The sequence below is a fragment of the Bombus huntii genome, chromosome 4 (genome assembly GCF_024542735.1).
Source record: "Bombus huntii isolate Logan2020A chromosome 4, iyBomHunt1.1, whole genome shotgun sequence".
NCBI lineage: Eukaryota > Metazoa > Arthropoda > Insecta > Hymenoptera > Apidae > Bombus > Bombus huntii.
In genome coordinates, this window is record NC_066241.1 from 2,984,395 (window position 1) to 3,012,348 (window position 27,954).

The 27,954-nt window shown below is 31.4% G+C and overlaps 5 protein-coding genes across 11 annotated transcripts; 3 read left to right on the plus strand and 2 right to left on the minus strand.

The window, feature by feature from the left end:
• The first annotated feature begins 6,617 nt into the window (after positions 1 to 6,617).
• On the plus strand, positions 6,618 to 8,763 carry LOC126865170 (target of rapamycin complex 2 subunit MAPKAP1). Its single transcript, XM_050617368.1, has 7 exons — positions 6,618 to 6,814; positions 6,881 to 7,021; positions 7,168 to 7,436; positions 7,512 to 7,681; positions 7,771 to 8,064; positions 8,126 to 8,367; positions 8,450 to 8,763. The coding sequence occupies exons 1-7, from the start codon at positions 6,742 to 6,744 to the stop codon at positions 8,650 to 8,652; spliced, it is 1,392 nt and encodes a 463-aa protein (XP_050473325.1). The 5' UTR covers positions 6,618 to 6,741; the 3' UTR covers positions 8,653 to 8,763.
• A 70-nt stretch (positions 8,764 to 8,833) lies between these two features.
• On the minus strand, positions 8,834 to 10,001 carry LOC126865174 (uncharacterized). Its single transcript, XM_050617373.1, has 2 exons — positions 9,614 to 10,001; positions 8,834 to 9,455 (listed from the first exon to the last, which is right to left on the minus strand). Exons 1-2 carry the CDS (start codon positions 9,735 to 9,737, stop codon positions 9,022 to 9,024), a joined length of 558 nt encoding a protein of 185 aa, XP_050473330.1. The 5' UTR covers positions 9,738 to 10,001; the 3' UTR covers positions 8,834 to 9,021.
• A 26-nt stretch (positions 10,002 to 10,027) lies between these two features.
• On the plus strand, positions 10,028 to 11,812 carry LOC126865173 (calcyclin-binding protein). Its single transcript, XM_050617372.1, has 2 exons — positions 10,028 to 10,579; positions 10,888 to 11,812. The coding sequence occupies exons 1-2, from the start codon at positions 10,559 to 10,561 to the stop codon at positions 11,551 to 11,553; spliced, it is 687 nt and encodes a 228-aa protein (XP_050473329.1). The 5' UTR covers positions 10,028 to 10,558; the 3' UTR covers positions 11,554 to 11,812.
• A 650-nt stretch (positions 11,813 to 12,462) lies between these two features.
• Positions 12,463 to 27,867, minus strand: LOC126865171 (1-acyl-sn-glycerol-3-phosphate acyltransferase alpha). 3 transcript variants are annotated; one of them, XM_050617370.1, is made up of 4 exons: positions 27,635 to 27,867; positions 14,387 to 14,702; positions 14,097 to 14,262; positions 12,463 to 14,017 (listed from the first exon to the last, which is right to left on the minus strand). In XM_050617370.1, the coding sequence occupies exons 1-4, from the start codon at positions 27,724 to 27,726 to the stop codon at positions 13,869 to 13,871; spliced, it is 723 nt and encodes a 240-aa protein (XP_050473327.1). In that variant the 5' UTR covers positions 27,727 to 27,867; the 3' UTR covers positions 12,463 to 13,868. The 3 variants fall into 3 exon arrangements, with proteins under 3 accessions (XP_050473327.1, XP_050473328.1, XP_050473326.1); XM_050617371.1 differs by lacking the exon at positions 27,635 to 27,867 and adding an exon at positions 26,132 to 26,217; XM_050617369.1 differs by lacking the exon at positions 27,635 to 27,867 and adding an exon at positions 15,583 to 16,429.
• On the plus strand, positions 16,456 to 27,863 carry LOC126865168 (uncharacterized). 5 transcript variants are annotated; one of them, XM_050617359.1, is made up of 11 exons: positions 16,456 to 17,549; positions 17,708 to 18,954; positions 19,044 to 19,246; positions 19,334 to 19,472; positions 19,598 to 19,819; positions 19,922 to 20,023; positions 24,495 to 25,941; positions 26,068 to 26,496; positions 26,568 to 26,763; positions 26,838 to 27,012; positions 27,099 to 27,863. In XM_050617359.1, exons 2-11 carry the CDS (start codon positions 17,743 to 17,745, stop codon positions 27,150 to 27,152), a joined length of 4,179 nt encoding a protein of 1,392 aa, XP_050473316.1. In that variant the 5' UTR covers positions 16,456 to 17,549; positions 17,708 to 17,742; the 3' UTR covers positions 27,153 to 27,863. The 5 variants fall into 5 exon arrangements, with proteins under 5 accessions (XP_050473316.1, XP_050473317.1, XP_050473320.1 ...); XM_050617360.1 differs by having other exon boundaries at positions 24,495 to 25,905; XM_050617363.1 differs by having other exon boundaries at positions 24,495 to 25,905; positions 26,353 to 26,496.
• Positions 27,868 to 27,954: the final 87 nt, after the last annotated feature.

Consider the following 27,954-nt stretch of genomic DNA (forward strand, 5'->3'; position numbering starts at 1 on the left):
TCCACCGTCGATCGAGACGAAACGATTCGCGTAACTGCGTTGCGGGCTATCGAACGTAAGCACGAGGCAAAGGAGATCGATCGAAAGGTCGAAGATCTCGATCGTAAGTAGAGTATAATGTCTTTTACGTGTCATTTACATACTCGGACGAATTTTCCTCTCGATACTCTACAAATCCGAACAGAATTTTTTATCTTTATTCCAGCATAATCTGAAAAATACTATTTTTCGTAAAGAAACGAGTTTTATCGATCGGTCGGGTTACGACGCCCGGAATCAGCTGTCGGAAGACGAGTTCGATTTACCCGATTACCGGAAAATCGACGCTACAACAGATTAACTCGAAACGCGTCTCTCTAACGATACTTAACTATTTTTTTTTCCTCTTATTTTATCTTCTTTTATTTATTTCGTACTTTAACTTAACTTCAACGAGCTTTCGAAAAATAGAAGCGAGGAATAGCAAAGTACGATGCGAACGTATAAATTTTCGCCTTGGTAGGACGAAAACACGTAAAGAACGATCGCGTCCAAGTGTTTGATTCCTAATCCACTTACAGGGAAAAGCGAAGCGAAACGAGAACGATGGCAAGGAAGAGAAATGGAAGGGTAACGCGGTAACTGTTTCGGAGGTTGACGAGATTAGGTGAATTTGAAGGGGGCAGAGGCAAATACAGGATAGGAAAATGCGAGGCAGGGAGCATGGGAAGCGGTAAAACGGTACTCTCAGACACAGACTGCGTCAGAGAGTTTAGGAGGGACAAAATCTTGGCTCTTGCTTCGAGTCGTTAAGATTTAACGGCGTGTTAGCAGCGAATTAAGTCGTGGCTCGCTTATCCTCTTGATTTCTCCTGCACCTATCCTTCGTGACAGTCGGCCCCAATTTATTAACCGGTAACCGGTGAATCCTAAGCTCCTGCTTGGCATACGCTTATTGGAGAAACGAACGAATAAATCACAGAAATCCGTCTCTTTTACTTTGCTTCGCTTTATCGAGCCATACGACAAATCGACGCGCTTTTATTTCCTCGTCTTCTCCTTCCTCTTCTTCTTCCGTCCAGATTTCTTGAAAAGTGCAAAACAACCTATTTAAAGTGCTTTTTCGATGTTTCGGGAAACAGAGACTCGACAAGAAACACGAGGAGAAGACGGAGTTTAGGAAGAGGCTGCGTGACAATGTTGCAACGCGATGGAACAAAGATGGCTCGTTCCGTAACAGAGAAAGAAAGAAAACAGAGAAAAACAAAATCGGTTGAAAAGAACGATCGGAGCAAACGTTCGAAAGAACGAGCATAGGCTTACGAGACGAATACTCGAGAAGAGAAACTAGCTTCTTCTTTCGCAAGCGAAAGCGATCGACGAATGGCGCCTCGCTCGAAAGATTCGCAAAGTTCTTACAATGTTTAATTCCGACGCCACGATGCTCTCGAACCTCGCGTATTTTCGAGTGGCTTGCGCGCGATCTTAACGACGATATCGAGATCGTTATAAAACTTGTATTAGCTTAGCAAAGAAGTACGACAGGCGCATGTAAAAGCTTCCTCTTCTAGGCACTTTCTTTTTTGTTATCCTTTGCAGGATCGGGCAAACTCATCTACCGAGTTAACGAGAGGATCAAAGGGTATTTCGTTTGACGTACGACTTAAACGTGACCGGCTTTGCGAGCGAGAAACCTGGAATTATGCTTTTTTTCTGAAAGGAAAGAACCGTGAGCTCGAAGAAACGGTTAACGAGATCTCGGCGATAGTCCGCGTCCCCAGTTTCTTGGCCGTGCTGAAATTTACGATAGTACACGGAGCGAATTAGCGTTACGAAGCGTGCGAACAAAGGGCAGCTTCTCGGCCTCGAGATCGCCCGGCCAGAAGCCAAGGAGGTGAGAGATAATAAGGAGTAATCGAAAACAGTAGGGGACTCTGATTGCGAGCGATTTGGCTGTCTACCCGAAAACACTTTCCAGGAAACGCTAGCCGGCCGGTGGAGGAGCGCTCGGTCGAAAGTTCCTCGGTAAACTTACCGGAGATTTGCCGTTGGTGGATAAACTTTTTAAGGAGATGGTTCGTATCTGCCTTAACTTTCCTCTTTCTCGCGCCAACGATCTTTCGCCCTATCGCGAGTAGTTGATATTCGAGAGAAGAGCGTTGCTTGCAATCTCGCGAAACAGTATGGTGTCTGGTTCGATGTGACAAAATATTAAACAAGATTGAGATTACTCTTGGAACATTAAATTGCCTGTCAGAGACGATCGTGACAGGAAAGAAGATCGCTTACACATCGTTCGAAGACACGCTTCCTTCCTTTTCTCTGTTTTTCTTCCGCTTTTCCTTTTCTATCGATCACGGTCGTTCGACTTCTCCGCTCTCTCCTCTTACTATTGTCTTCTGTCTGGTGCGTTTCGACATTGGAAATCTCTGGTTTTCGGTAACAAACACCAGGGTGCTAACGATTAAAGTCGATTCTCATCGACGAGGATTTGTTAAGGATAAAGAGCGCAGGAAGGATTCGAGATAGAACGGGCCGGTTGGAGAGCGAGCGATTCGTAGAAGAGGAAGAAGAACAGAAAAAAACAGTGTGTTCGGACGACTCCTTCGTAAGAATTTAACTGGTATTCGATCGGAAAGTTTCCGCGCAAACACGAATTTCATTTACGTTTCTTTCGTCCGGCCGCGACTGGTGGCTTGTCGTTCCAACGCGGAATAATAGATCGACGAAATGCGTTCGTTGGCACTGAAACTTTGAAAACCGCGTTGAAAAACGGGATTTGCCACAAGACAGCGCCGATAAACGATAACGCGGTCGCGACGTCATTCCGAGCAAAGTTCGTAATAAAAGCAACGATGTCGTTAGACCGGGGTAACAAGAGTGGTAGCGTTTTTTCTTTTTTTTTTTTTTGTTTCAAAAACTGATTAAAATCAGAAATAAAATTAAATAGAAGCAAGGACGAACAGTGGTCGCGGTAAAGAAGAAACGCTATGAAATTGATTGAAAAATGATATACACCTGGAGCGTCGTTTCTATTCGAACGAATCAAAAACCGATTGAAATCCGTTTTAAAGGAGCGGTACTCCGAAAAGCCTCGCTCGACACATTTTGCCGCAGCGATCGGAAAAATCGCCGCTTAACGGTTCGAACAGAATAGGCACGCTGCCGATGCTTTAACATTGAACGCTCGTACCGTCAGATCGGAAACGAGAAAATCGATGTCTCGTTCGCTGCGACTTATCGGTTTTACTCGTATCGTCGAACTATAGTCAAAGCAATTAGAATCGCTGTTTGTAATTAGCTAGAAATTCGATGCGCGCCTTAATCTCCTATGTATCACCGGCTGCTGATCCTTCGAAATCGGTCCAAGCTCGTCCTCATCCTTCTTCCCTAAGGTTCCGTTCGGTTAAACTTTCCTCGATTCGTGCAAATTCTCGTTTCTTTTTCTCCTACTCTCTGCTGCCTTTTTTCGTAAAACGACGAAACGCCGCAGCACACAGCTGAGTCCGGGCTAACGATAGAGAAGAATATCAACGAGTAGAAACGAGTGCGAGCGCGCGGAAAAAGAAATTTACTTTGGAAAATCGTCAGGCCTACCGTCGTACCGCGCTCGGCCATTGCTCGCGTTTCGGTAATTTCCCAAGTGCACGTTGAAAATTTAGCAGGGATATACGAAATCGTATCGCGTTATCGAGGATGCTCAATTAAGCGAGCGTGCGCCCGGTTTGTATAAAGGGTGAATCCAGTAGGATCTAACGCTACCGTTTTCGAGGATAATTTATGACCAGCTATTGTACTTTGAATGGGAGTTCCGTTATTACGGAGCGAGCCAGAGGGACAGGAACAGGAACAAACGGCGAAGACAGAAAGAGCAGGACACAGAGGCGCGGAACGCGACGACAAAGAGAGCACACCAGACACGAGGAAAGAAGACGAGACTTACAGAGAGCAAGAAGGATTGATAAACAGAGATCTGTAGGAGAAGGTACAAGTAAAAAGAAGGGAAACAGGGAATGATTCTCTCCGCGAAACGAAGAAGAAGATCAGGTGGCGAAAGGTAGACGGAGACGGACCGGGAACGATAGAGAAAGAGAAAGAACAATTGCAAATAGCCCCGAGGCGTAGTAAACGGGGTGGTGCTCGTAGCTGGCTGGTTTCTCCTGCTAAGTTGGTAGCGTTGCATATTGTTTCCTATTCAACCGTTTTGCAGCCTCTGGCTTTTTCCAGCTTTTCTCCTCCTTCCTCTCCTCCCCCCTCCCCCTTTTCTTTCCTTCCTATTGCTCTTCTCGTTTCTCCTTTTTTCGTTGTACTTATATGCCAGAATGTATGTATATCGTATATAATTTATCTCCGTTGCTTCTTCTCGCTTCTTCCTCCCAGCAATCGTACCTTATACGATAATCATTTTTCGTTATTTTCGAACACATTTTGCCATTCGTCGTAACGCGCATTTGCATTCGCCGCGTTTTCTTCCACGCGCATCGCGAACGGAACTGACTCGAAACTTTTCGAATTAAAAAATGATCATCGTTATTTTATCAAAAAGCTTCGGTCTTAATTTCAACGCCAACGACGATTTCTCGTCTAGGCTGTCTTTTATACTATATTCGTCTAATAGAATAGAATGTATATGTACATATCGATATCCACGAGTTACATAGATATTTGTAAAAGCATCGCGCGATACTCGTACGACACGACACTCGAAAATCGTAATATCGAGATTGCGACGTTCGTACGCGTCGCATCTATATATACATGATGTAAGACGGCCCGTTTTCTTCTGCGCACGTCATCGGACGACTAAGGTACGCGTAACTCCTCCTTTTGCACCGGTTCGTTTTCTTCCATGAAACATGTTCGGGTATTCGCAGCAATGTCGCATTTCGTAGCTTTCCCGCCACTTTAATATTACTCGCGTGGAAAGAGACCGAGTGTTCTATAGTTTTCCGGTTTAAGAAAAGAAATTCTGAAATATCTTGTATCGATTAAATCATCTTACCTATTGTTTCCATCGTCGTTGCGTTCGGACAATTTTCCCTGTTACTTCGAGGCAATTCTCCCTGCCCGTTTTTCTCGAGATACAATAGCGATTAAAAGGAACGGTGCTTGTTCGCGTTTCATCCCTGATCGCGATCAACGAGAAACGCTTTCCCGTAAGCGGCTCTTTCGTTGGTTAGCTAACGTTCAACGAAGAAACGTTCGCGTTGAGAAGGAAACGCAGAAAAAGCAACATTACCGATTCCAGTTTTATACTTCGGTTTCATCGGACTGCTTCAGCGATTATCGATTGCGCTTAAAATTTCGAATCTTATTCCGTCTGCATTTTATCCGCCTCAACGATTACGCTTTATCGCGTAATTGAAATAATTGCAAACGACAAACGTACATATTAACTCTCACTTTCAATTACGCAACTCTCATAGCAAGTATGGAACAAATAATCGATTGCTTTTCTTTATGAATATAACGCACTTTTTCAGCCAATAATTAGCGGCGTCTGGCATCCGGAATCGTATTTCTAGTATTTAACACGACTGACCACCATCCCTCGGAGAGTTATCGCGTTAATCCTCGAGTAATATTTTACTGGAAAATCTCGGTGATATTTTCCGTGGCAGTAACGTAGAGGATGACAAATGACGCTCGCTGCCAGTACGGTTAATTGTCGGCTTTGTACTGCAACATGGTTATTACGTACACACTGCAGTTTCTACGCTCGCGACGTGGAGGATACAGGCGAGAATCGCCACGACGAGGACAACGATTCTTCGCGTTGCTTTAGGACTCCTAAAACCGTGCCACTTGGACATATGTATTTACTTACTTACGTAGTCGATGGCTAGAAACGACCGTTGACGCTTCCACCGTATGTATAGTTCGACATTCGATACGTTTATGCTACTCCACGTAGACGTCTATTGCAAAAGAATGTTCTTTTTAGACGTGGATTAATTTACAAATTTGTTGTATCAAACGAAAGAAGAGAAAACTGAAAGGCTACCAATGGAATATGCGTGGATTGTTTCTTCGTAGATGATATAATGTTCGATCGACGATACAGACGATGATCGTTGGAAATGTTTCGTGATCTTAGAAACACTTATGTCGTTATCGACTATATCCATTTTTTGTCCAGCTTTTCAAGATTTTCAAGTAATCGAACGTTTCGTAGATGAAAAATTTTTCCTCTGGCACATTTCCCTTTATACTTTTTCTAATCGTACCCTTTCTTCCATCTGATATTCTGAATATTTCCTTCTCTATCCTCGGGCTAAACGTTCTATTCTGGTTTCGTGTTCGAAATTAAGACTGTTGCAGTCTTTCTCCTCTTCTATTTCCTACCGCTTTTTTTTTCTTTCTCCGATGTACCTACTCGTGGCGAAATGTAAAAGAAAATAATATAGTAGAAAGAGAAAAGTAGGCTGAATAAGATAATATATAACATTTTTCAAGAATATCGAATACCGTATCTTTGGCAGTTAAGTTTGTACAACATTTACAAATTTAACTGGATAAACCACGCGGTAGCTAATATTTTCTTGCAGTACCTATTCTATTCAATGTTATTTTCAAATATTTTCGTGGCAATCTTTATACTCTTATTCTTATTTATAAAAGAATGTGCTGCCACCTGTCGGCGGTTGCTTAAACAGGCTGTTTACACATACAAAGTGATGGAAGAAGAAATCATTTGGGCAACTGTAAAACGGAATTTTGGAAATAATCTTTTCATGCTTCGAAAGTATCTAAGATAAACAAATGGCGTTCTACGATAACGAACATTGGCTTTTATCACATATTAGAGATAGTTTTTTATCAACCGACAATACAGGTACATAGTAGATTCTATTTAGGTTAAAAATGAACTGTAAACTTCCTTCTGTGATGTTTCTAAAAGGTCAATGTGAAATGGTGATGCTTGGAGAAGATATACCTAAACAACTAAGATCCAATGGAATGTTACAATGTTATCCTGGCATGGAAGAAAGCGACGACGAAGATCTAGATGCTCTCGCAGAATCCTATGACATACAAATGGGTAAATTTAAAAAAGAGAAAAAATAAAAAGTATTTTTTCTATAAAAGATGACGCTACTTGATTTTATAACCAGAAAGCAAAAATATCTGAAATTTGTTTGACATAAATATATATACTTTAGATCTGTGATTTTAATATTGATATAGATATGGAATACAGTCACAGAGAACGCACTAATACCGCGCAAAGATTAGAGAAAATGGATCTTGAAAGGGAAAAGGCTGCTAAAGTCAGTGTAAAGTGGAGAAATGATTCTGTTATACCTGTTACTCAACAAACAGAATTATTTCAAAGGAAGGATTTTCGTAAAAAGACTGGCCAAACTAAAAGATATTCTCTCTTGTCTGAACAACTTGAAAAGTGTCCAAATGTACCACAAAATCCATTTATAGAATACGCCAAGTTTGACGGCAGCGTATGTGTTAATAAATTTTGCAAATTTTAATGAAATTGCTGCTTGACGATACCTCTTATACGAATTTTATTGCAGGCACAAGTAGATATTCCTATAAGAAAGTACAGGATATTTATGTGTATGTTACCTAAAAATCAAAGAACGTATCCCATTCATATACTTGTACTTGCTACGGCAAAAGTGCTAGAATTTATTGGATTAATTTGCTATAAATATGCGAATGAACATCCAGATCACCCTTTAAAGTAATTACACTAATGAATTCTGTAGTAGTTTGTGTTGTTCGGTTTATATTTAACCAATACAAACTACGCTGATTCTTTGATGTTTTCAGGGATGATATCACAAGATATGGCTTATATTTTACTGAAGATGATGGAGAAGTTGACTGGGATTTACCGTGCTTGGATCCTAGGGAAACGATATCTAAATTTGAATTCACAACGTTAGGTCTTGCCGAAATGAAACCCAGCGATAGGGCGCGACACAACGTGTTTAATTGGGTTGAATTAACTAACGAGGAAGATTTTCTAGAAGGTCAAAACGAAGAAGAAGAAGTTGCTGAAGATTTAGCAAAAATGGAAGGACATACGACTGCTATGGAAGCTCCGTTGTATCAGTCGTACAGGTATTTCTTATTTATTAGAATCATAAAATAACTTGCAAGTAATATGTAACATTTTATATAGGGTATACATAATTAATAAAGTCAGGACAAAGACTGAAATATATCTAGGAATATCTGGTGAAAAAATTGAAATCAATCCAATAATAACAGGGAAAGGTGCAGGACGCTTTTGGAATAGGCAAAGAGCTGTTAGTTATCAAATAGACAATATTGCCTGGTGCGAAGTGACAGAAACAAAGGGAACGAAAACAATTTTTACGTTAGTTTATACACCACACACGTCTACTTCCGAAAATATTTTAGGTTGGTCATTAAACATTATATGTAACGTAAACAAATTGCCCAAGAAATGGACATAATGCTAAGAAATATCATCTTTTCACAGTACCCTCTGGACAGTTGCATTCTCTGCATCAATCAGCATCGTTTAAAAACCATGAATTTGAAGCCGATTCGATGACAGCCGAAGAAATTGTCAGAAAAATAAATCATATATTGGAATTACACAATAGCATATCAAGAAAAGAATATCTATCTCAGAAAGAAAGAAAAGCGGCGAGACGGAAAAGTTTTCATTTGCATAGATGACAGCTCTATTGGTTTCTATATTCTATTTTAAATTATTTAAAACATTAATTATGTCAATGTGATAAAACAAATGTTTACTTCAATACACATATGATCCTATTGTCATTTTAATGGTTGCACCATAAATCTCTCGTACCAAGATAAAATTTTTATACTTTGAGTATTTAAGTAGTAAACGATATTCTTATTTGTCCAGTTATTTATTCTTGTTTAGAATGTGAATATATGTACATTTATTTATTTATTTATTTTATGTATCATTGTATTTATTTTAATATCTACCGAGGTAAAAAAATCATACATTTGCATTATGTCAATAATTAATCTTGCGTTAAAAATTATTTACAATATAAGATGGTATTTCTAATGTCATGAGCCTAACATCTCAATAATTTTGTCATTAACTTTACACAGTCTTCTTTCCATTTGCCGAACAAATCTTTGATTTAATTTGTAAGTTAGATTATACAATACTGATGTCTTTGCAACTATATCTGACAGCTTTTTATAATTTCTGTAAATATGTTGATAATTTGGCCGGGCTGTAACAAAGGCTTTCTCATATTCTGCTAAAACATTCAAATCTAAAATTTGTCCTCGATTCTCTGAATATAATTTTTGCTTTGCAAGATTTTTTCGTTGTACTTTCCTTTGCTTTAATGTCTCTATCCATTCTTTTCTTTCATTTCTTAAATTAATTATATATTCTTCTAAATCTATAGGTTTTTCTGGCGATATTTTAGATACGCATTTTATTGCATCTTCAGCATCAACAGTTTTTCCTTCTTCTACACACTGTGTACCTTCAATTGTAAAATATCATTTATTAAAATGCATGGTCGATTAAAAATTAATTTTCCCGATAATTTATTATCGTGTGAAATCTTACTGAAATGATATGTTATTAATATTTTTTAAATATTGTAAAGTTCCGTACAAAAAATAGAATAAATTAACTAACCTTCATATTCGTTAAATGTAATTGTACGACTTTGAAAAATAGAAGATCGTCGTTTATGAACAGTTTTCGTACATTCTGAGTTCGTCTCCGAATGTGATGCATCCACTGGATGAAAATGATCCATTTTATCAATTAAATATAATTCCTATAGAAAAACAGTTTACAGCCCCGACAAAGATTCAGTTGAATTTCAAATGAACCAATCACAACGCAGCATTAGAGATGCATTTAGTAAACCGTATAAGAAATAGCATAAACTTATAATTTCTTATTCTATTATTACAAAATTCTATCAAAATATTTTCATATGATCTCTTCGTGAAATTTAAAAATATCCCCTTCGTAATGCAAGAATTATAATATTTCAAATACAGATTTTAGGTTAAAGGTTAGAAGAAGAATATTAATCGATCATCATTCATCTATTGATAAACTAAATTGATTTAATTTGTGCTTATATGTTAAAAAACAAATAGAAACAAATATCCTATACTTCTTCAAAAATTCTGAATATTAGATATATTATATATTATACTAATTATAAATTTTACTTAACATTGAATCAATATTTTATTAGTAAAAAAATTTTCAGTTTTACTAAAAGGTTCTAAAAAAGTTTAACTATCTTGCTTAAAAACATGTGTTTTTCTTTAAAAAATATCTGTAATATTATTCAAGGTAAAAAGAAATTTTCCTACATATTATAGAAAAGTTTTGAACTCTCCAGAAATTTCTACTGAGTGTACAGTGTGTAGTTTGCAGTCGATTCGTCGATTCTCAACAGTCGAGACAAATTTGTAACGAACGAGGTGTTATAGTCAAGAAACATTGAATTATACGATTTTAACGTCATTATCAATAGGATAATCGAGTGAGTGTTAACTTTCTTTTTTCTTACCATTAAACGTTTAGAAATTCTATTTGTCGCTAATTTTGAAGGAAGAAATGTCGACAAAGGCTGACGAGGTAAGCAATTTTTTAATTTTTCAAATTACTTTTTATATCATCAATGATAAGAAAAATATAATGCTTTTTGTACAACAAAACAATTATCGTATATGTGACTATAGAGAAATACAATTCCGGTATAGTAAAATATTAGAGCGTGCTATCCGCATGTATGTATGTATGTATGTATGTACATCGAAATTATAGTAGAAGTTAATCATGTGAATTTTTTACGAAATTAATAGTGATTGTCCTAAATAGAATTGTTCAAAGGAAATTTTATTGAACATAATCAATACATGGAACAACTGTATTTTGTTTTACAGTTAAAATTGGACATTGAAGAATTTAACAATTTACTTCAAAAAGCTAATCGTCAAAAAAGCAAAGATGTTCTCAGTCTTGAAATTAGGAAGTTGCAAACAGAGTTAGCAAGATTGATAGAAGAAAATCAAATATCTCAGACAAAGCCTGCTGTTGCAGTGTCTAACTCTTCTCAAAAGTGTTATGAAGTTAAACTTAATAACTATGGTTGGGATCAAACAAATACGACAGTAAAATTATACGTCACATTGAAAGATGTGCATCAGTTGGCTAAAGAAGCTGTGACTTGTAACTTTACTGAGAAATCTTTTGATCTCCATATTCTTGGATTGAACAATAAAAATTATAGTTTAACAATTAATAATTTATGCGAAGATATTGATACAGACAAGAGTAGTGTTAGAACCAAGGCTGATATGGTGATAGTATCCCTTATCAAAAAGGTTGCGAAACATTGGTCACATGTAACAAGTGTAGAAAAAAGAATCAAGGAATCAAAGACATCTTCAGCTCCAGATATAAGTGAAGATGGTGACCCCAGCACTAGTTTGATGAATTTAATGAAGAAGATGTATCAAGAAGGAGATGACGAAATAAAAAAGACAATAGCCAAAGCTTGGACAGAAACTCAAGAGAAGAAAGCAGCAGGATTGTCAGACTATTCTTAATTTCATGTCTATAAATACTTAGGTTTATTATTTTTTTAGGTTATTAATGTACAAAATTAAATTGTATTATGTAAAACATTAAAATGTAAAAGTGCTGTAACAATTGTCTGTTTTTTCATTGTTATGTATTGCGACTTCAGATATTCATTGGTTTCATTGCATAACAAGCCTATTGTATAAATGCATAAATATTTCATAAATTTTCAAATTAATGTATTTCGAATCAAATAAAAAGTTTGATTATGTGGATTATTAAGAATTAATGTATTTTGTTTTCTTACAACAATGGTAATAGTATATACCATACATTTCCGAAATATTTCTATTCCTTATTTACACACCGTAAGCCAATTTACTTCTGTATATTATTAATTATATATATTATTAATTCAATAAAAAAGGATTATAAAAAAAAATGTAAATGGTTTCACTAATTCCTTTTACAGTAATTATGATAAATTTATGTAGTGATGCATTTAGAAGTTTCCATTTTTTATAAATGTTGTAATTGATGTTTTTCGCAAACATAACTGTACACCTGAAAAGAATTTTAGAATCCAACTATGTTAATGTTGTATTTTTCAAATAATATTCAATAATACTGTAGGAATAAAGATTCATAAGGATGAGTGATTAGTATATACATTAAGTGTCCAGGAGGTGGCGTTAAAAGGTGTGGTCCCTCTTAGCGCTCAGATTAGACCTGAGGGGTGGCTCCCTCAGCTTGGAAGGGGACACAAGAGTGCTCCGGCAGCAATTCGAAAGGGGTCCGGAGACACTCCTGTTAAACGTTAGATAGGCCACCGTGGGGTTTTAGTCGGTAAGAGTCCGACACCACCCCGCCGCTTCTCCCAGAACAGCAGCGGGGTGTCCATGAGGAATTCCCACGTAAAAAAAAAAGTATATACATTAAGTGAAAGAAAACACATATATTATATGAAATACATAAGTTATATGTAACATGTTGATTTGTACATAGCACATATGTGTACAATTTTTTTCTAAAATAAAATTCAGAAATATTAGTGCTTTTTTAACATGTAAATTATAATACTGTCAACAAATAAAATACCACATGCGCCCTTTATTTATTTATATTTTGAAATAATATTCTTGTTATCTTTTATACATTTATATTTCTAATAATAAAAGGTCACAAGCTTATAAACAAGATTATTATGTAATATTTCCAATCTAAAATTACAAGAATTCAATATAACTAATGTTAAAAAATTCATGTTATGTAATATTGGAACATTGGATTTAATTACTTATAAATTATAGGAATACATAGTAATTTTAAGAGAAAGTTATACAGCTAACGTTAATAGTTTGAATTTCTTTATCAGTGTTAACTAACATTCATTAGTATATTTAATTACAAATAAAAATAATATCACATAGCATGAATATTTTTACCATACTAACAGGAAACGCTTTTCCAGTGACATATTTGTGGTATTGCGTGCTTTCATGATTATCATCTGTTTTTATAATGAACAAAACAGTGTTTTACAAAATTTTATTTAAAAAGGGTATAGAAGTATAAATAAATAATTTTACTTATTCATACACACATACACACACATTGAATCGCTTGCAGCATTGCACATGAATGGATGAAAATATGAAATAGATACTTAAAAATTTCTATAAAATTTTATGAATAAAATATATTTCATGTAATTTTATAAAACGCACGTAAAATTTTAATTTAGTTCTTTTTTCATTTTGTAAATAACTTCTCTATCTAGTTGAACTATCCGGATCATTTACAAAATTAAAATTATATTTTCCACCCAAACATCTCCATCTTTATAGAAACTGTTCTATTATTTTTTTCAAGCAAAAGAAATTAACATCTGTTTTATACATGTATAAAATCTTGTTTAAGAATGCATTACGATTTACATGTATTTATTATATCAAAGACCATTATATAAATGGTTAGGTGATTCATTAAAAATAAAAAAGTTAATAATATAGAATTATTGTAAATATAAATGTATAAATGAAATATATATATATATGTATTTATCAAAATATATATATATATATATATACGATTAGAATTAAAATCTTGGGTTTGTAAAGAAATTTAAAACAGGGAAGTAAAATATGAATTGAAATTAATAATTAATATTATCTGCCCCTATCTAACTGTAGCACACATTCGCTACGTGCAATAAATTCTTGATGAAATCCTTGATAAAAATATTAAAAACAAGTCTTTGGTTTACAAGTTAAGACTAAATTGTAATCAAGATGTGAATAATAAGAAAACTATTAATTTACCATGAAATAATTACTGTACTCTAGGAAGAAATATTTGATTGCACTTCATGACTAGTGGCATGAAAAACTTCCATCATTGCATTTCGTGTCTTTTCTATTAAATCTTCAACATCAGCTGAAGTTAATCCTTCTGTAGATATTGGTGGTAATGTTGTTATAATAACTCGACCTTCATATCATCAATTAGATTATCGCATAATGTTTTGTATTGAAATAAATATAAATATTTATACATAAAAAAGTCTTACCGGCATCGAATCTCTTTTCTTTAGAAGATAGAAAATAATAAGACGAAAATACAACAGGTAATATAGGTAACTGAGCATTGATTGCAACATGAAAGGCACCTTTTTTAAATGAATGAATTTGTCCAGTGTTGCGTCTAGTGCCCTCAGGAAATATCCATAACTTAATCTACATAAAAAGCATGGAAAAATAAGTATCTAGGAAACTGAATATTACCTTTTGCAGAAATTTCTATATAATATATTATATATATATATATATTATATTATATATATTATATAAATCAAATTACCTTGTCTTCCTTGAGATAGACTGCAGCACTATTTAAAATTGAACGGGCTTTATCTGACTGCATTTTATCTATAAATATCAATCCACAAAGCCAAGCAACTAAACCAAATGGCCATGCATAAAAAATCTGTTTTTTTGCTATAACTGTGCACTTTTGCATTATTGGCCATACTTGGTACATTCCCAGTACATCTAAAGAACTTTGATGATTTGATACTATTATACATGCCCTTTCCTTCTCTAAATGTTCAGTCCCCCTTAATTCCCAACGTAGTCCGATAAGGTGAGCACAAATAGAAAACACAGCCGATCCTAATCTAAAATTATATTTCATATATTTTTTTGAATTAATAAAATATTAATAATTTGTATAATTAATGCAAGGTCTATTATGTTAGTAACAAAATTATTGACAAATGGTGGATTAGTTTTTAATTTGTAAAAAATGTAGCATATATATTTGTATATGTACATATATACATATAAACATATATATATATATATACATACGTGTGTGTGTATATATATATATATATATATATATATATATATATATATATATATATATATATATATATATATATATATATATATATATATAAAACTCTCATTTTTATAAATCATTCTAATTATCTTTTTTTATTAGATTGTTCATTACTATATAATATTATATAAATATATGTTAAAGAATCAAATACAAATATAATAAAAATTATGTACAGAATAAATGAGTGATTATAATAAAACTAAAACTTCAATACAATGTTAATTAAAATGTTTACATGTTATTTTATTAAAGAATACATTTCAATAAATAAACTTTACACATATTTTTGCAAATTTAACAATAAAAATAAAAATTTTATTTTATGTTTACAAACGATATTATTATATATTACTTAAAAAAATTAATTTTACAATTCACATTATTTTCCAATCTAAATTTACGCATTTATGTGGCATTTCTGGGGTGAGAATTCCAAGTTATTTAAAAAAACGTCATCGCTGTATCGGGATTGTTATCCATATGCTATATCACCATCGTTCAATAAATTTGTCCTATTAGTTTGAACAAAATTAATCAGAACGAAAATATAAGCAATAGAACATAATTAAATAGAAAAACAAGAGAACGGAACATAGAAATATAACAAGATAGATAACATTCATATTTTCAAAATTGGTGTAATTACTAACAAATAGTTTTTCACGTTCTTCGGTCGAAAGACCACAATCGGGAGGAGGATTAATGAATTCAGCATTGCAATTCCATAATAGAGAAAAAACTTGAGGTAATAACGAAAGGTTCTGCTCACTTCATATAATACAGGTATCAGAAGAAAGAGACCGACTAGGATCACCTCGAAACACGAAGGTGCCATCTTTTATGGCGAGAAAGGGCGAATACTATACCTAATATTTTCTTTATACTACACCAGCGAAATCAGTATTACACTTTTCTGCACTATCTTACGTAGTTCTAAAGATTTTCAACTACTGTAGGATATTATGAGGAAGCCACGCCTTTTATGCATTAATCACAAACACATAGCTTATTTTTTAACAAAGCTACTCTTTTAGCTTTGTACTATCTACAGATTGCGAAAATACAAGGCACACCTACGACTGGCCACGAGCACGAGGTTTGCTACCTACTGCCGAAATTGATTCAGGGCGAACCACGGGCTAACGATTGTCGATTTTTTGGTGAGATAAAACACAAGTGCCTTGCAGCTCGCAACTATGTACAGAGTGCAAACTTTGTTCTCAATATTTAAACCTTATATCAGAGTTTATTTCTCAGATGTTAAATAATTATGTATTTGTTGAAATTCTAAAAAACAAGCAATAAAAAGCTACATGTAGACGAATAATAGCTACTTATATGACTCATTAAGATTGATATAATGAATTTACATTCAATACTCAAACTCAAGCAAAAAATTATGTTGTTTTTTATTTTCACGTCATTCGATGATTATACAATAAACTTATAATTCCTATAGTTGAAATATTTGAGTGATGTAGGTGTTTTATTTATAAATAGAAGAGAGTTCTTTCGATACGTACACTTTCGGTAACAACCAATCATCATGCTGGATTTATAAATATGATTTCAGATTTTTTCACTTATTACAATTTATATGCTTTGAAGAGCTTTTTTGCATTTCATAACCTTCAATCTAACTTTCATATTTTCTTATATGATTGTTTCTTTTTCATTATTCTATTCAATATCCTTTTTCATAATTCATAAATAATTTATCTAGGTTTCAAATATCAATTTACGAATTAATTTATTAAATCTATATATACATGTGTAAACGTGTATTACATATTATTTGTCTGATTCAACATTTTATGAATATCTTTTATAAGAAAATTTAGTGAATTATGTTATGGTTCGGGACTTTATGCGCGAGGTTGTTGTTTGCGGTTTTCGATTATAAGCTTTGTCAAGTATTAATTGATCCCTAATGAAATTACTTTCTATATTGTTAATGGAACGTTTCATAACTATATTATCATTATGGTTATCCTTACATGACTTATGTAAATATTTACGTACCGACGTAAACTTTGAATAGCAATAAAAAAGCAGTATGTGCTTTTCATGTAAATTTGTGTAAAATAATTTACATATTATTTATGTATACCTTGTTGTATCGTATTATTTTGGTAATTTAAAATTATCTTATTTGAATGATATTATATTTATGATATTTAATAATATAACTCGGATTTGATCTTGCAAGCCAGTTTCCAAATAATATAGATCATATATACACATATGATATCAGAATACTTATAATATATAATTTCATGACATATTTCTATTAATTTAAAAATTAAAGATATATATTAGGTTGTAAATTTGGAATTAAAATTATTATTATTTAAGCTAATAATTAATTTAAAATTTCGATTATGATACCGTATCTCTAGGAGTAGCAGATAGGTCGATAGTTCGCGCGGCAAATAAAGAAAGCATAAAGTTTTAAATTTTTCTACTACACCTCCTAATTATATACATGTGTTACAGATAGGTTATTTGTTCGTTGCTCACGTTTAAGATTATACCAATTACCGATAGGTCGAGTGAATTTAAAATTTTTTACGGTATAACTCAAATTTATACTTCGAGATCATAGTAAAGGAACTTGGTACGTTATAAATATTTAAGTCTAAAACAATTATTATATTAAGCAGGTATTATAACTAAAAGAAATCATTTACTGTCCAGTTTGCTTACAATTCTTCGGTTTGCATTAAAAAATTAAAATTATTATATATTCCAATTAATTATTTAATTTATTTGTAGAGAATAATATTTATAGATTAATATTTGATAAAAAAATGCAAGTGGATTTACAAAAGCGTGAAAACACTCAAACTACAATATTAGCATTATTAATTACACGTAAAGGAGGATGTACTTTAAAGCAGCTAAATAATGATTATTATGAGTTAGAGGGTGAACATATACCATGGAAAGATTTAGGATACAACTCTTTATTAAGTTTTCTACATAGTATGTCAAAAACAGTACAAATAGAACATAGAGATAGCACAATTATTATACGTGGTATTGCATCAGAGAAATCCAAACACGTTAGTAAATTAATAGCCGGCCAAAAAACTCAGAAACCTTCAGTTGGAAGAAAAACACATAAACCAAATCACTATTTTCCTACAACTGCTCCTAATAAAATTCGTATACCAGCTGAGATATTAAGCAAGGTAGTCAGTTTAGTTAAAGATAAACCTAATGGCTTAAATAAGGATTATATACTTCAAGAAATTCATTCACGCATGCCTTTTGTGAAAATTACTATGAAAGAAATGGAAGAACAGTTACAAGAATTATCACATAGAATTTTTCAAACAAATAATAAGGTTTATCCAAACCGATCTAAAGTTAAGAATTTTAATAATTTAAAAGGCCGCAATGATATGTCCCACTCTAAATCCAAATTGCCAATTATCACTGCTGCTGGAAATGAAGATTCAGATGACATGTTAGATTGTGAAGATGTCCCTGAGGTTACACATCTCAATCGTACATCTAAACCTGATTACACAAAGTCAGATACAAAGACCACATCTACATCTAGTTTCATAAAGGAAACTAAATACCAAGAAACGCAACATAGTAATGATATTAAAACGAAATTTGATGATGATATAATGAAAGCTAAAGAAAACGTTTTAGATAAGAAAGATATTGAAATACTTATAAATGAAAGAATTAAATTTCGTTTGGAAAAGCTTATTCAAAACCACTCTGACGGGATTTGGTGTGCTGATCTACCAGAAAAATATTTAGAAGAATATAAAGTTTCTTTGAATTATGCAGAACTTGGTTTTAATAGCGTTAGAGAATTTGCATCACAGTTACCTGAAATCTTTCATTGCATTCAACCTGGTGACACAGGAGATTTCATGCTTTATTATGCAAAGAGGGAAATACCTTCAAATAAACTAACAAAGAAACATGAAGCTAATAATGTTGCACAGTTGTATGATATTTATGAATCAAGTAATGAAGAAGCAGTTCCAGCATCAGTGGTAAAGATTCTTTGTTTCAATGATTTAAGAATTTTATTAACTATTTACAAAAATTAAATAACATTAATTTCGTAACATTTTATTCTTAGTCGCTCGATACATGTAAGAAGTTAATACCAGATAATGTAATGAGTATTGGAGACTATGTAGGTTGCATAAACGTTGCAGATTTAGAACAGAATGAAGAACCTTTTATAGAAGTTATTGTTGTAGAAGTCTTCACACCTTCATTCTTTTGGATACAACTTCGTAAAAAACAAAAGACATTTAAAATGTTCATGGATGATTTACAGTATGTATAATTACACTAAACAATTATTATAACTATAGTTAGACAATTATAATTCATAATATTTATATTAATAATCGTGTTCTACAGTAAGTTTTATACAGTGCAATATGAACAATATGCAATTCCACTACTTGTACTAGAAAAAGGTTTGAATTGTGCATGTGTATACAATGGAATATGGCATAGGGGTATAATTAAGGCTGTGAAACCAGATTTTCAAGTGACTGTAAGTATAAGTAGTATGTTCAGTTTAAACATATATCTACTGTTGTTTCTCTATTATTCCTATGATATATTGACATATTATTTGTATTTAATGTAATAACTATTATTTATACTAATTTATTACAGGTAATGTTTTATGACTATGGAACACTGAAAACATATTCTCCCGATGCAGTATATTACTTACATAAAAGGTTTTCCATCCTGCCAGCACAGGCAATACCATGTGGTTTAATTAATACTAGGCCATGTACAGGATCTAAATGGTCCCGTAGTGCTACTCATCATTTTGCACTAAGAACATCTGATATACCTTTAGTTGCAACAATTGCAACAATTAATAAGGAGGTAAAAATATTTAAAAAATTCAAGTATCTATTTTTTGTGATCTATATTTTAATTAAATTTGTTTTAAAATAATTATGAATATCATGGGACTTCTTATTACAGGATAATTCAATGATGGTAAATTTGACTGACACATTAGAAGATGAAGATGTGCACATTAGTGATTGGTTAGTGGAGCAAAAGCTAGCAGAATATGGAAAAATGGTTTGTATTAAAAAACGGAATTTTCCAGTTTGTTATTACTTAGAGTGTCAAGAGCGTTCTAAACGACAAAAATTTAACGACATTTATAAAGTAAAGGAAAAATTGTCCAAAAATTCTGGAAATAAAATAGTACATAATCCAGATTCTGACATAGGCTTATCACACAGTAGTAATTTTAATGAAGTAAATAGTAATAAAGAAGATTCCAATAATAAATTGATTTCACATCGAGGAAAGAGCAAAAGATCAGAATATTTTGAATCGACTAATTCCTCTAAAAATGATTTTTTAATTGAAAAAATGCATGGTTCTGTCACAAATCCCGAAAAGAAACATTCAAGAAAAACAGGATCCTTATACAAAATGTTATTACATCTTAAATTAAAATCTATTGATTCTACCAAAATTAATAATGATAATAGTGTTAGTAGTAATAATCAAATTTGTGAGACCATAGCAAATAAAAAATGTTTAGATTCAAGTTCTGTATTAAATCAACCCATTGAACAAAAATCGTACGAAAAGTCTGTCACATCATGTCATAATAATATAGAACATAATAACACTGCATCTGATACTTCGTCTATTGATCTTTCTGCTAATAACAGAAAAAATAGTAAAACTTTAGATAATGAATGTAATATTTTGAAAGAGCGTACCAATATTCCTGAACAATATGGTTCTGTCACAAATCCTGAAAAGAAACATCCAAGAAAAACGGAATCTTTATACAAAATGTTATTAAATCTTAAATTAAAATCTATTGATTCTACCAGAATTAATAATGATAATAATGATAATAATAATAATCAAATTTGTGAGACTATAGCAAATAAAAAATGTTTAGATTCAAGTTCTGTATTAAATCAACCCATTGAACAAAAATCGTACGAAAAGTCTGTCATATCATGTCATAATAATATGGAACATAATAACACTACATCTGATACTTCGTCTATTAATCTTTCTGCTAATGACAAAAAAAATAGTAAAACTTTAGATAATGAATGTAATATTTTGAAAGAGCATACCAATATTCCTGAACAATATAGTTCTGTCACAAATCCTGAAAAGAAACATCCAAGAAAAACAGAATCTTTATACAAAATGTTATTACATCTTAAATTAAAATCTATTGATTCTACCAAAATTAATAATGATAATAATGATAATGATAATAATCAAATTTGTGAGACTATAGCAAATAAAAAATGTTTAGATTCAAGTTCTGTATTAAATCAACCCATTGAACAAAAATCGTACGAAAAGTCTGTCATATCATGTCATAATAATATGGAACATAATAACACTATATCTGATACTTTGTCTATTGATCTTTTTGCTAATGACAGAAAAAATAGTAAAACTTTAGATAATGAATGTAATATTTTAAAAGAGTGTAACGATATTCCTAAACAATATGCTAATCATTTTGATATTCAAGAATCAGAAGACGAAGTATATATTAGTGAAGCGAAAAATTTTACTGATGCACATGAAGTATGTATAACAAAGAACATAAATTGGTCTATTATTTTGAAAAATGCATTGCAAGAAAAGAACTATATAACACAAAAAAGTGAATCGGAAATATCTCGTGAAACATCTATTAGGAAACAAAGTAATGTACCATTAGCTGAGAATTGTTTCTTGAATGTAGTATATAATAGCTCTTATTCTGCTTTGCATGATAAAGATATACACTGGTCATCAACTGGAAATATTGCTAAAATGTCAAATGTATCTCCATTAATTTTAGAAAATATTGAAAGACGTAAAAAGCGCATAAAAGATAATGTAATAATTGCTATATCACAAAAAATATTAGGGATGTTGACAGACGAAAAATTATATGATGCATCTAGAAATGTAAAAGACACGCAACCTATAAGTTCATCACAGAAAACTAACAACACTAGTATTGAAAACGATACTAGTTTAATTGCTTTAGAAAATTATGAACAAAATGATTACATTTGTACGAAAACCATTACTTCCAAGCAAAAATTATTGGAGAAATTATCATCAATAAAAGATATATCAAATGACAATTCAAGTTTAGATTCGGACGATTTAAGCACATTAACAGAATCTACATCATTTCATTGTAATATTGATGGTAATAATAATAATAATAATAATAATAAATGTAAAAAGTATGAAAGCAATACGAACATTCATGAAAGTACATCAAATGAATCTTGGCGAGAGATTGATGTTGAATGTTCTGTTAAAACAGAAGCAATAAATTCAAACACACAGGAATTCTTTAAACCTACGATCAACAATTCGGAAGTATGTGAGAAAGAAGAAATATCCAAATCTGCAAATTACCTAGAAGATCTGACCCTGGTATCAACATCATCACAGCAATCAACAACAACAGAAAAATCAGATTTGATAGAAAATATTAATTGTACAGAAGAATTATCATTGAATGTAGAAGTAAAAGAATCAGTAGAATCAATGAATATAGAAATAAAAAAATCAGAAGGATCAATGAAAAAATCATTATTGAGTGAGGAAACTAGACAAACAGGAGTGGTATCAGTCGAAGAATTAATACAATCTAACACAGTAATTGAAACGTCTAACATACCAGTTTTTAATGATGTTAATACAGAATCTAACAAAGGAGAACAACAATTGGATGCATATATATCACATGCTGAGCTTTCTAATCTTCCTAAAACTACGTTTAATGAGAGCGCTCAAATTAAATTCTGTGATAATGAATTTGACTCACATTTAAGTACAGCAGAAATAAACGATTCAAATTCAATTGAGGATGGAAATTGTATAGAAACTTATGAAAATACAGAAAGTGATACTCATGAAGTTATATATTCAGATAGAATCAGTAATCAGGAGGATAAAATGGAAGACTTGACAAATAAAAGTATCAAATTTGAAAGTCATATACCCGTAATACATTCTGAAAAAAATTCAGAGAGAAATAATAAATATATGTCTGATCTAAATTATAAATTACAAGGTAAACCGAGAACATTAGTAGAAATGTTAAATAATAAATGTAAAAAGTATGCAAATGATACAAACATTCATGAATGTACATCAAATGGATCTTGGTCAGAAATTGACATTGAATGTAAAAAATATGAAAGCAATACAAACATTCATGAAAGTACATTAAATGAATCTCCGTCAGAGATTGATGTTGAATGTTCTGTTAAAACAGAAGCAATAAATTCAAACTCACAGGAATTCTTTAAACCTACGATCAACAATTCGGAAGTATATGAGAAAGAAGAAATATCCACATTTGCAGATAACCTAGAAAATCTGGCCCTGGTACCAACATCATCACAGCAATCAACAACAACAGAAAAATCAGATTTAATAAAAAATATTAATTGTTCAGAAGAATCATCGTTGAATGTAGAAGTAAAGGAATCAGTAAGATCAATGGGAAAATCATTATTGAGCGAAGAAACTAGACAAACAGAAGTGGTATCAGTCGAAGAATTAATAAAATCTAACACAGTAATTGAAAAGTCCGACATACCGGTTTTTAATGATGTTGATATAGAATGTGATGAAGAAGAAGAACAATGGGATGTACATATACCATATGCTGACCTTTCTAATCTTCTGAAAAGTGTGATTGATGGGAGTACTCAAAATAAATTCAGTGACAATGAATTTGAGTCACGTTTAAGTACAGCAGAAATAAAAGATTCAAATTCAATTGAGGATGGGAATTGTATAAAAACTTATACAAATATAGAAGGTGATACTTATGAAGTTATGTATTCAGATAGAATCAGTAATCAGGAGGATAAAATGGAAGACTTGACAAATAAAAGTATCAAAGTTGAAAGTCATATACCCGTAATACATTCTGAAAACAATTCAGAGAGACGTAATGAATGTATATCTGATCTAAATTATAAATCACAAGGCAAAGCGAGAACATTAATAGAAATGTTAAATAAAGCGAAGTTATTGCAAAAAGATCGTTCATATAAATAACACAAGTACTTAACTTCATGCCCAAAAGAATTAAAAATTTCTGATTTTTACAATTCATGCTCATTTTTAACTTTGTTCTTTTCTCTTAGATATCATGTATAATCAATATATTGTTTTTATTATATAATACTGTTATATATTTGTTTACTGTAATTGCTTAATTACAGTGTATTTTTACATGTTAATCAAAACAAATTGGCTTTTCTGTTTTTTGGGAAAAATACGACCTTTATGTTATTACAAGTCTTGTATCATGTGTTTATTTGTTACTTATGTAATAAAAACTTTTAGACAAAAAATCAACCGTCTACATTTTACTATATACCAATAGTTTTATAATATTCTTATATAATATATAACAATCTCATAAAGTGATAATTTTTCCCAAACTAATCAATTTAAAGAGTATGCACATATTACTAGTTAAATACGTAGGATATAATATTATTTGATATATCTTTTATTCTTTTTTAATTAGGAAAATAGTGTTGATATGAGTAATCTGTTGCTTTATGTGGAAGAGAATTTAATATTTATGCCTGAACAATGTTATGAAAAGGAGACTGACATATATAATGGCAATAACGAAAAATTATCTGAAAATGCTACTGATGTGCCCTTGGTATCGCCACAAAGTGTCTTAAATGATATGTTCATTAAGCCTTCATCAGAATGTACACTATTTGATGAACAAGAGATATTGCTAGCGGAAAAAAACATTCAAGATCAAATTTTTCAGAGCAATTCAACTTTTAATAAAAGCAATACTAATCCATTTTTACAAGCTGAAACTCCTTATGGTCAAGTTAATAATGACAGAAGCTCACAAAAGTTTATGGAATTATGGAATGAAAATTTGCAAATGCAAATACAACACTTAACGCAAATAAACGCAACACTTCGTTTACTTCTTTATGAAGTAATAAAAAGCTCTCTAAAGAATAACAGTTCAACATACGATAAAAGTACACTAAATATGATAAAAAGCGTACTTTTGAATATTAATAAACAAATGCCAATATTTGTAAATCCCTTACATGTAAACACTGAAAGTGCAAATACCGAAAAAAAAACTGCTATAAACGAAAATGTTGACTGCCCCGTGGAATATGTTGCACCTGCTGCTATAAATAAGCAGCCATTAACTAGTAATTTTTATGATAGAATTCATACTCATATTGACTCTTCTCAAAATAATTACATTCAGGATGAAGATAGAAATTTGAATACAGTGAATTATAATTCTTTAATATCTGGAAGTAATGATACTAATGCAATAAATCAATCTTTGCTAAATCAACAGATGTCAGTAACATCATGTGTTTCTCCAGGATTTGGAAAATTTAGTAACAAATGTTTTACAAGTACTGATCTTTCAACACCTATAGAACATTCTATGCATAATGGAACGTCTTTCAAAGAAACAAATCCTTTCAGACTTAGTTTAGCAGGTAAATTACAAATACTTGATTCAGAAGAGGAAAAATGTTCTCATTCTAATGATTTATTATATATTTTAAATAAAAATCATGGCGAACATGATTTGATAACTTTTGAGAATGATAACTCCAATACAAATCGAAATTTGGACGATCTTAAGAATAGATTATTTAATCATCAATATTATGTTTCTGACTTTCTGGAAAACACAAACAATGTTAAAAATAATTTATTTACAGAAAATGTAAAACCTTTTAATCATAACTGGAATGTGGATGATAATATTAACACAACATCCAAAAGCATTATCAGTGGTCAATCTACAGAACGTAGTGCTCACCAGAAAGAAATGGAGAATCAATGTTTTTCGTCATCCAAGAAATCTTTTATTGATGATGATTTACAGTTTGTTAAGGAAATATACAAACAGGAGCCAGTCCAGGCAAATGGTATCTCCAATTTTAATCAACTGTCGTGTGTACAAAGTAATGGTTTTGTTATATCAGAAGAAAATTTGAATTGTAGAAGTATTAACGAAAATGTTATATTTCCTCCAAATTATGATTTCAGTAGTTCTAGATCTTCTAGCTTATTACCTGTTAATATTTCAGAATATTTTCACTTAGCAAATAATACAAATATCGATGAAAAACATTTAACACGTTGTTCACTTACTTCTCATACATTATACAACTCATCTCCAATAATGGAACTTAATGAAGCACACAATGCTCAGAAATCAGTAATAAGTTCGGTAGACGTATGGAGCAAACCGCTGAAAGATACTACTGAATCAAATAATTACAGTAAAATTTGTTGGGTTTCTGAAAATAACGAAGAAGAAGTAATATGTAATAAAGATCAACAAGGAAATAGAATACAAAATTTTATTCCAGATGATACATCAGATTTTGAAGTTGATGCATATAATGCAGGAGCAAAGAACTCATATTTAAAGAAAACTGAGTTTACTGTTGGAAAAGTCATATACGTTCCAAAATGTCTGTCTGCAAATTGTAGAATGTTCTTTCGAGTAGTTGGTATGTTTTATAATAGTTATAAATATGGAAATTCCATACTGATGAAAATAATCTCACAATAATTTTTATAGAACTACCCAAACAAATAATACATATATTTTATTATCAAGAAGAAGGATGGTTGTTAGTAGATGAATTCATTCAAGTACTTACTGAATCAGAGACCACTATAGATATGGCAAAATTATTATATGCATTCAATATATATGTCCAGTTTAAAGAAATTGATAGAACTAAGAATTCAATAGAATTTATAAAAAGTGGCAGGTAATTATCATAAATATTTTATTAAAGATAATATCTGTTATTCATTAAATGCAAAGAGAGAATATCTTTTTTAGTATATTGTCGAAAGCAACATATGATATAATAAATGGTAGTGATAAATTATGCTTAATACCATTGAAATCACTCTTAAAGGTATTATACAAATTGGAAATTATATCATATAAAGATATCAATAATATCTTTGTACATGAACAAATTGTAAATGGTTCAACTAAACATAAGATTTGGGTAAATATTATGATCATACTGCATTAAAACATGTAATATTTTGTATTCGTACATTGCATATAACACTAGTTTTTACTTTGTTTTAGTTAATTATCAATGCTTATGGAGAATTTAAATATTATATCGAAAATAGACAATAGTTAAGTAATGTTAACTAAGTATGTATATTTTATCAATATAACTATAGCGGTATATCATATTACATTAATATAATCTTTACAATATTGGTTATTCGTGCATAAATAATGTAATATAACGAAAGAAAGACAATAGTTTTCATTTTGTATTATTAGTAATTATGCGTGAAGATTAAGTTGGACTGATAAATTTAAGAAGGATATTTTGTTATATTCTACTATTAATTTCTTTTTCTTGTTTATTTTACTTTCAGTTATTAACTTGATTTTTTATTTTGATTATAGGATTTAAATATATATATATATATATATATACATATTTTCTTTTTCTTTAGATATTCTATCTTTTTTAAGCACTTAATAAACATCAGATTTAATTACGATATTACTTTAATACAAAGGTCAAATAGTTTAAGTTTAAAAATATACATAGTTATGAAACATATGAAAATAAACTTTTGAAATATGTAAATAAATATACATACATGTATATAAAAGAATCATGTACACGGTATGTGAGTCTTTTACATATATCATTAGATGTCACGTGCATTGAACACCCTCTAGTGGTGTTCATTTAAACTTTGCTAAGGAGGCAGGAAAGAAGTATTACAGTCTAATTCGAACTGTATCAAAGTGATAATTAACATTTCAATTTGAATTGTGTATTAAGTAAACACGTAGATTTTTTTTTACTGAAACATAATGGCAAGCTCGAACGACGCAGAACACGGGCTTACTGGCTTATCGAAATATTTTAATAGTGTTACCGAACGTGGTCGAGCAAATGTAAGTAACCTCAAAA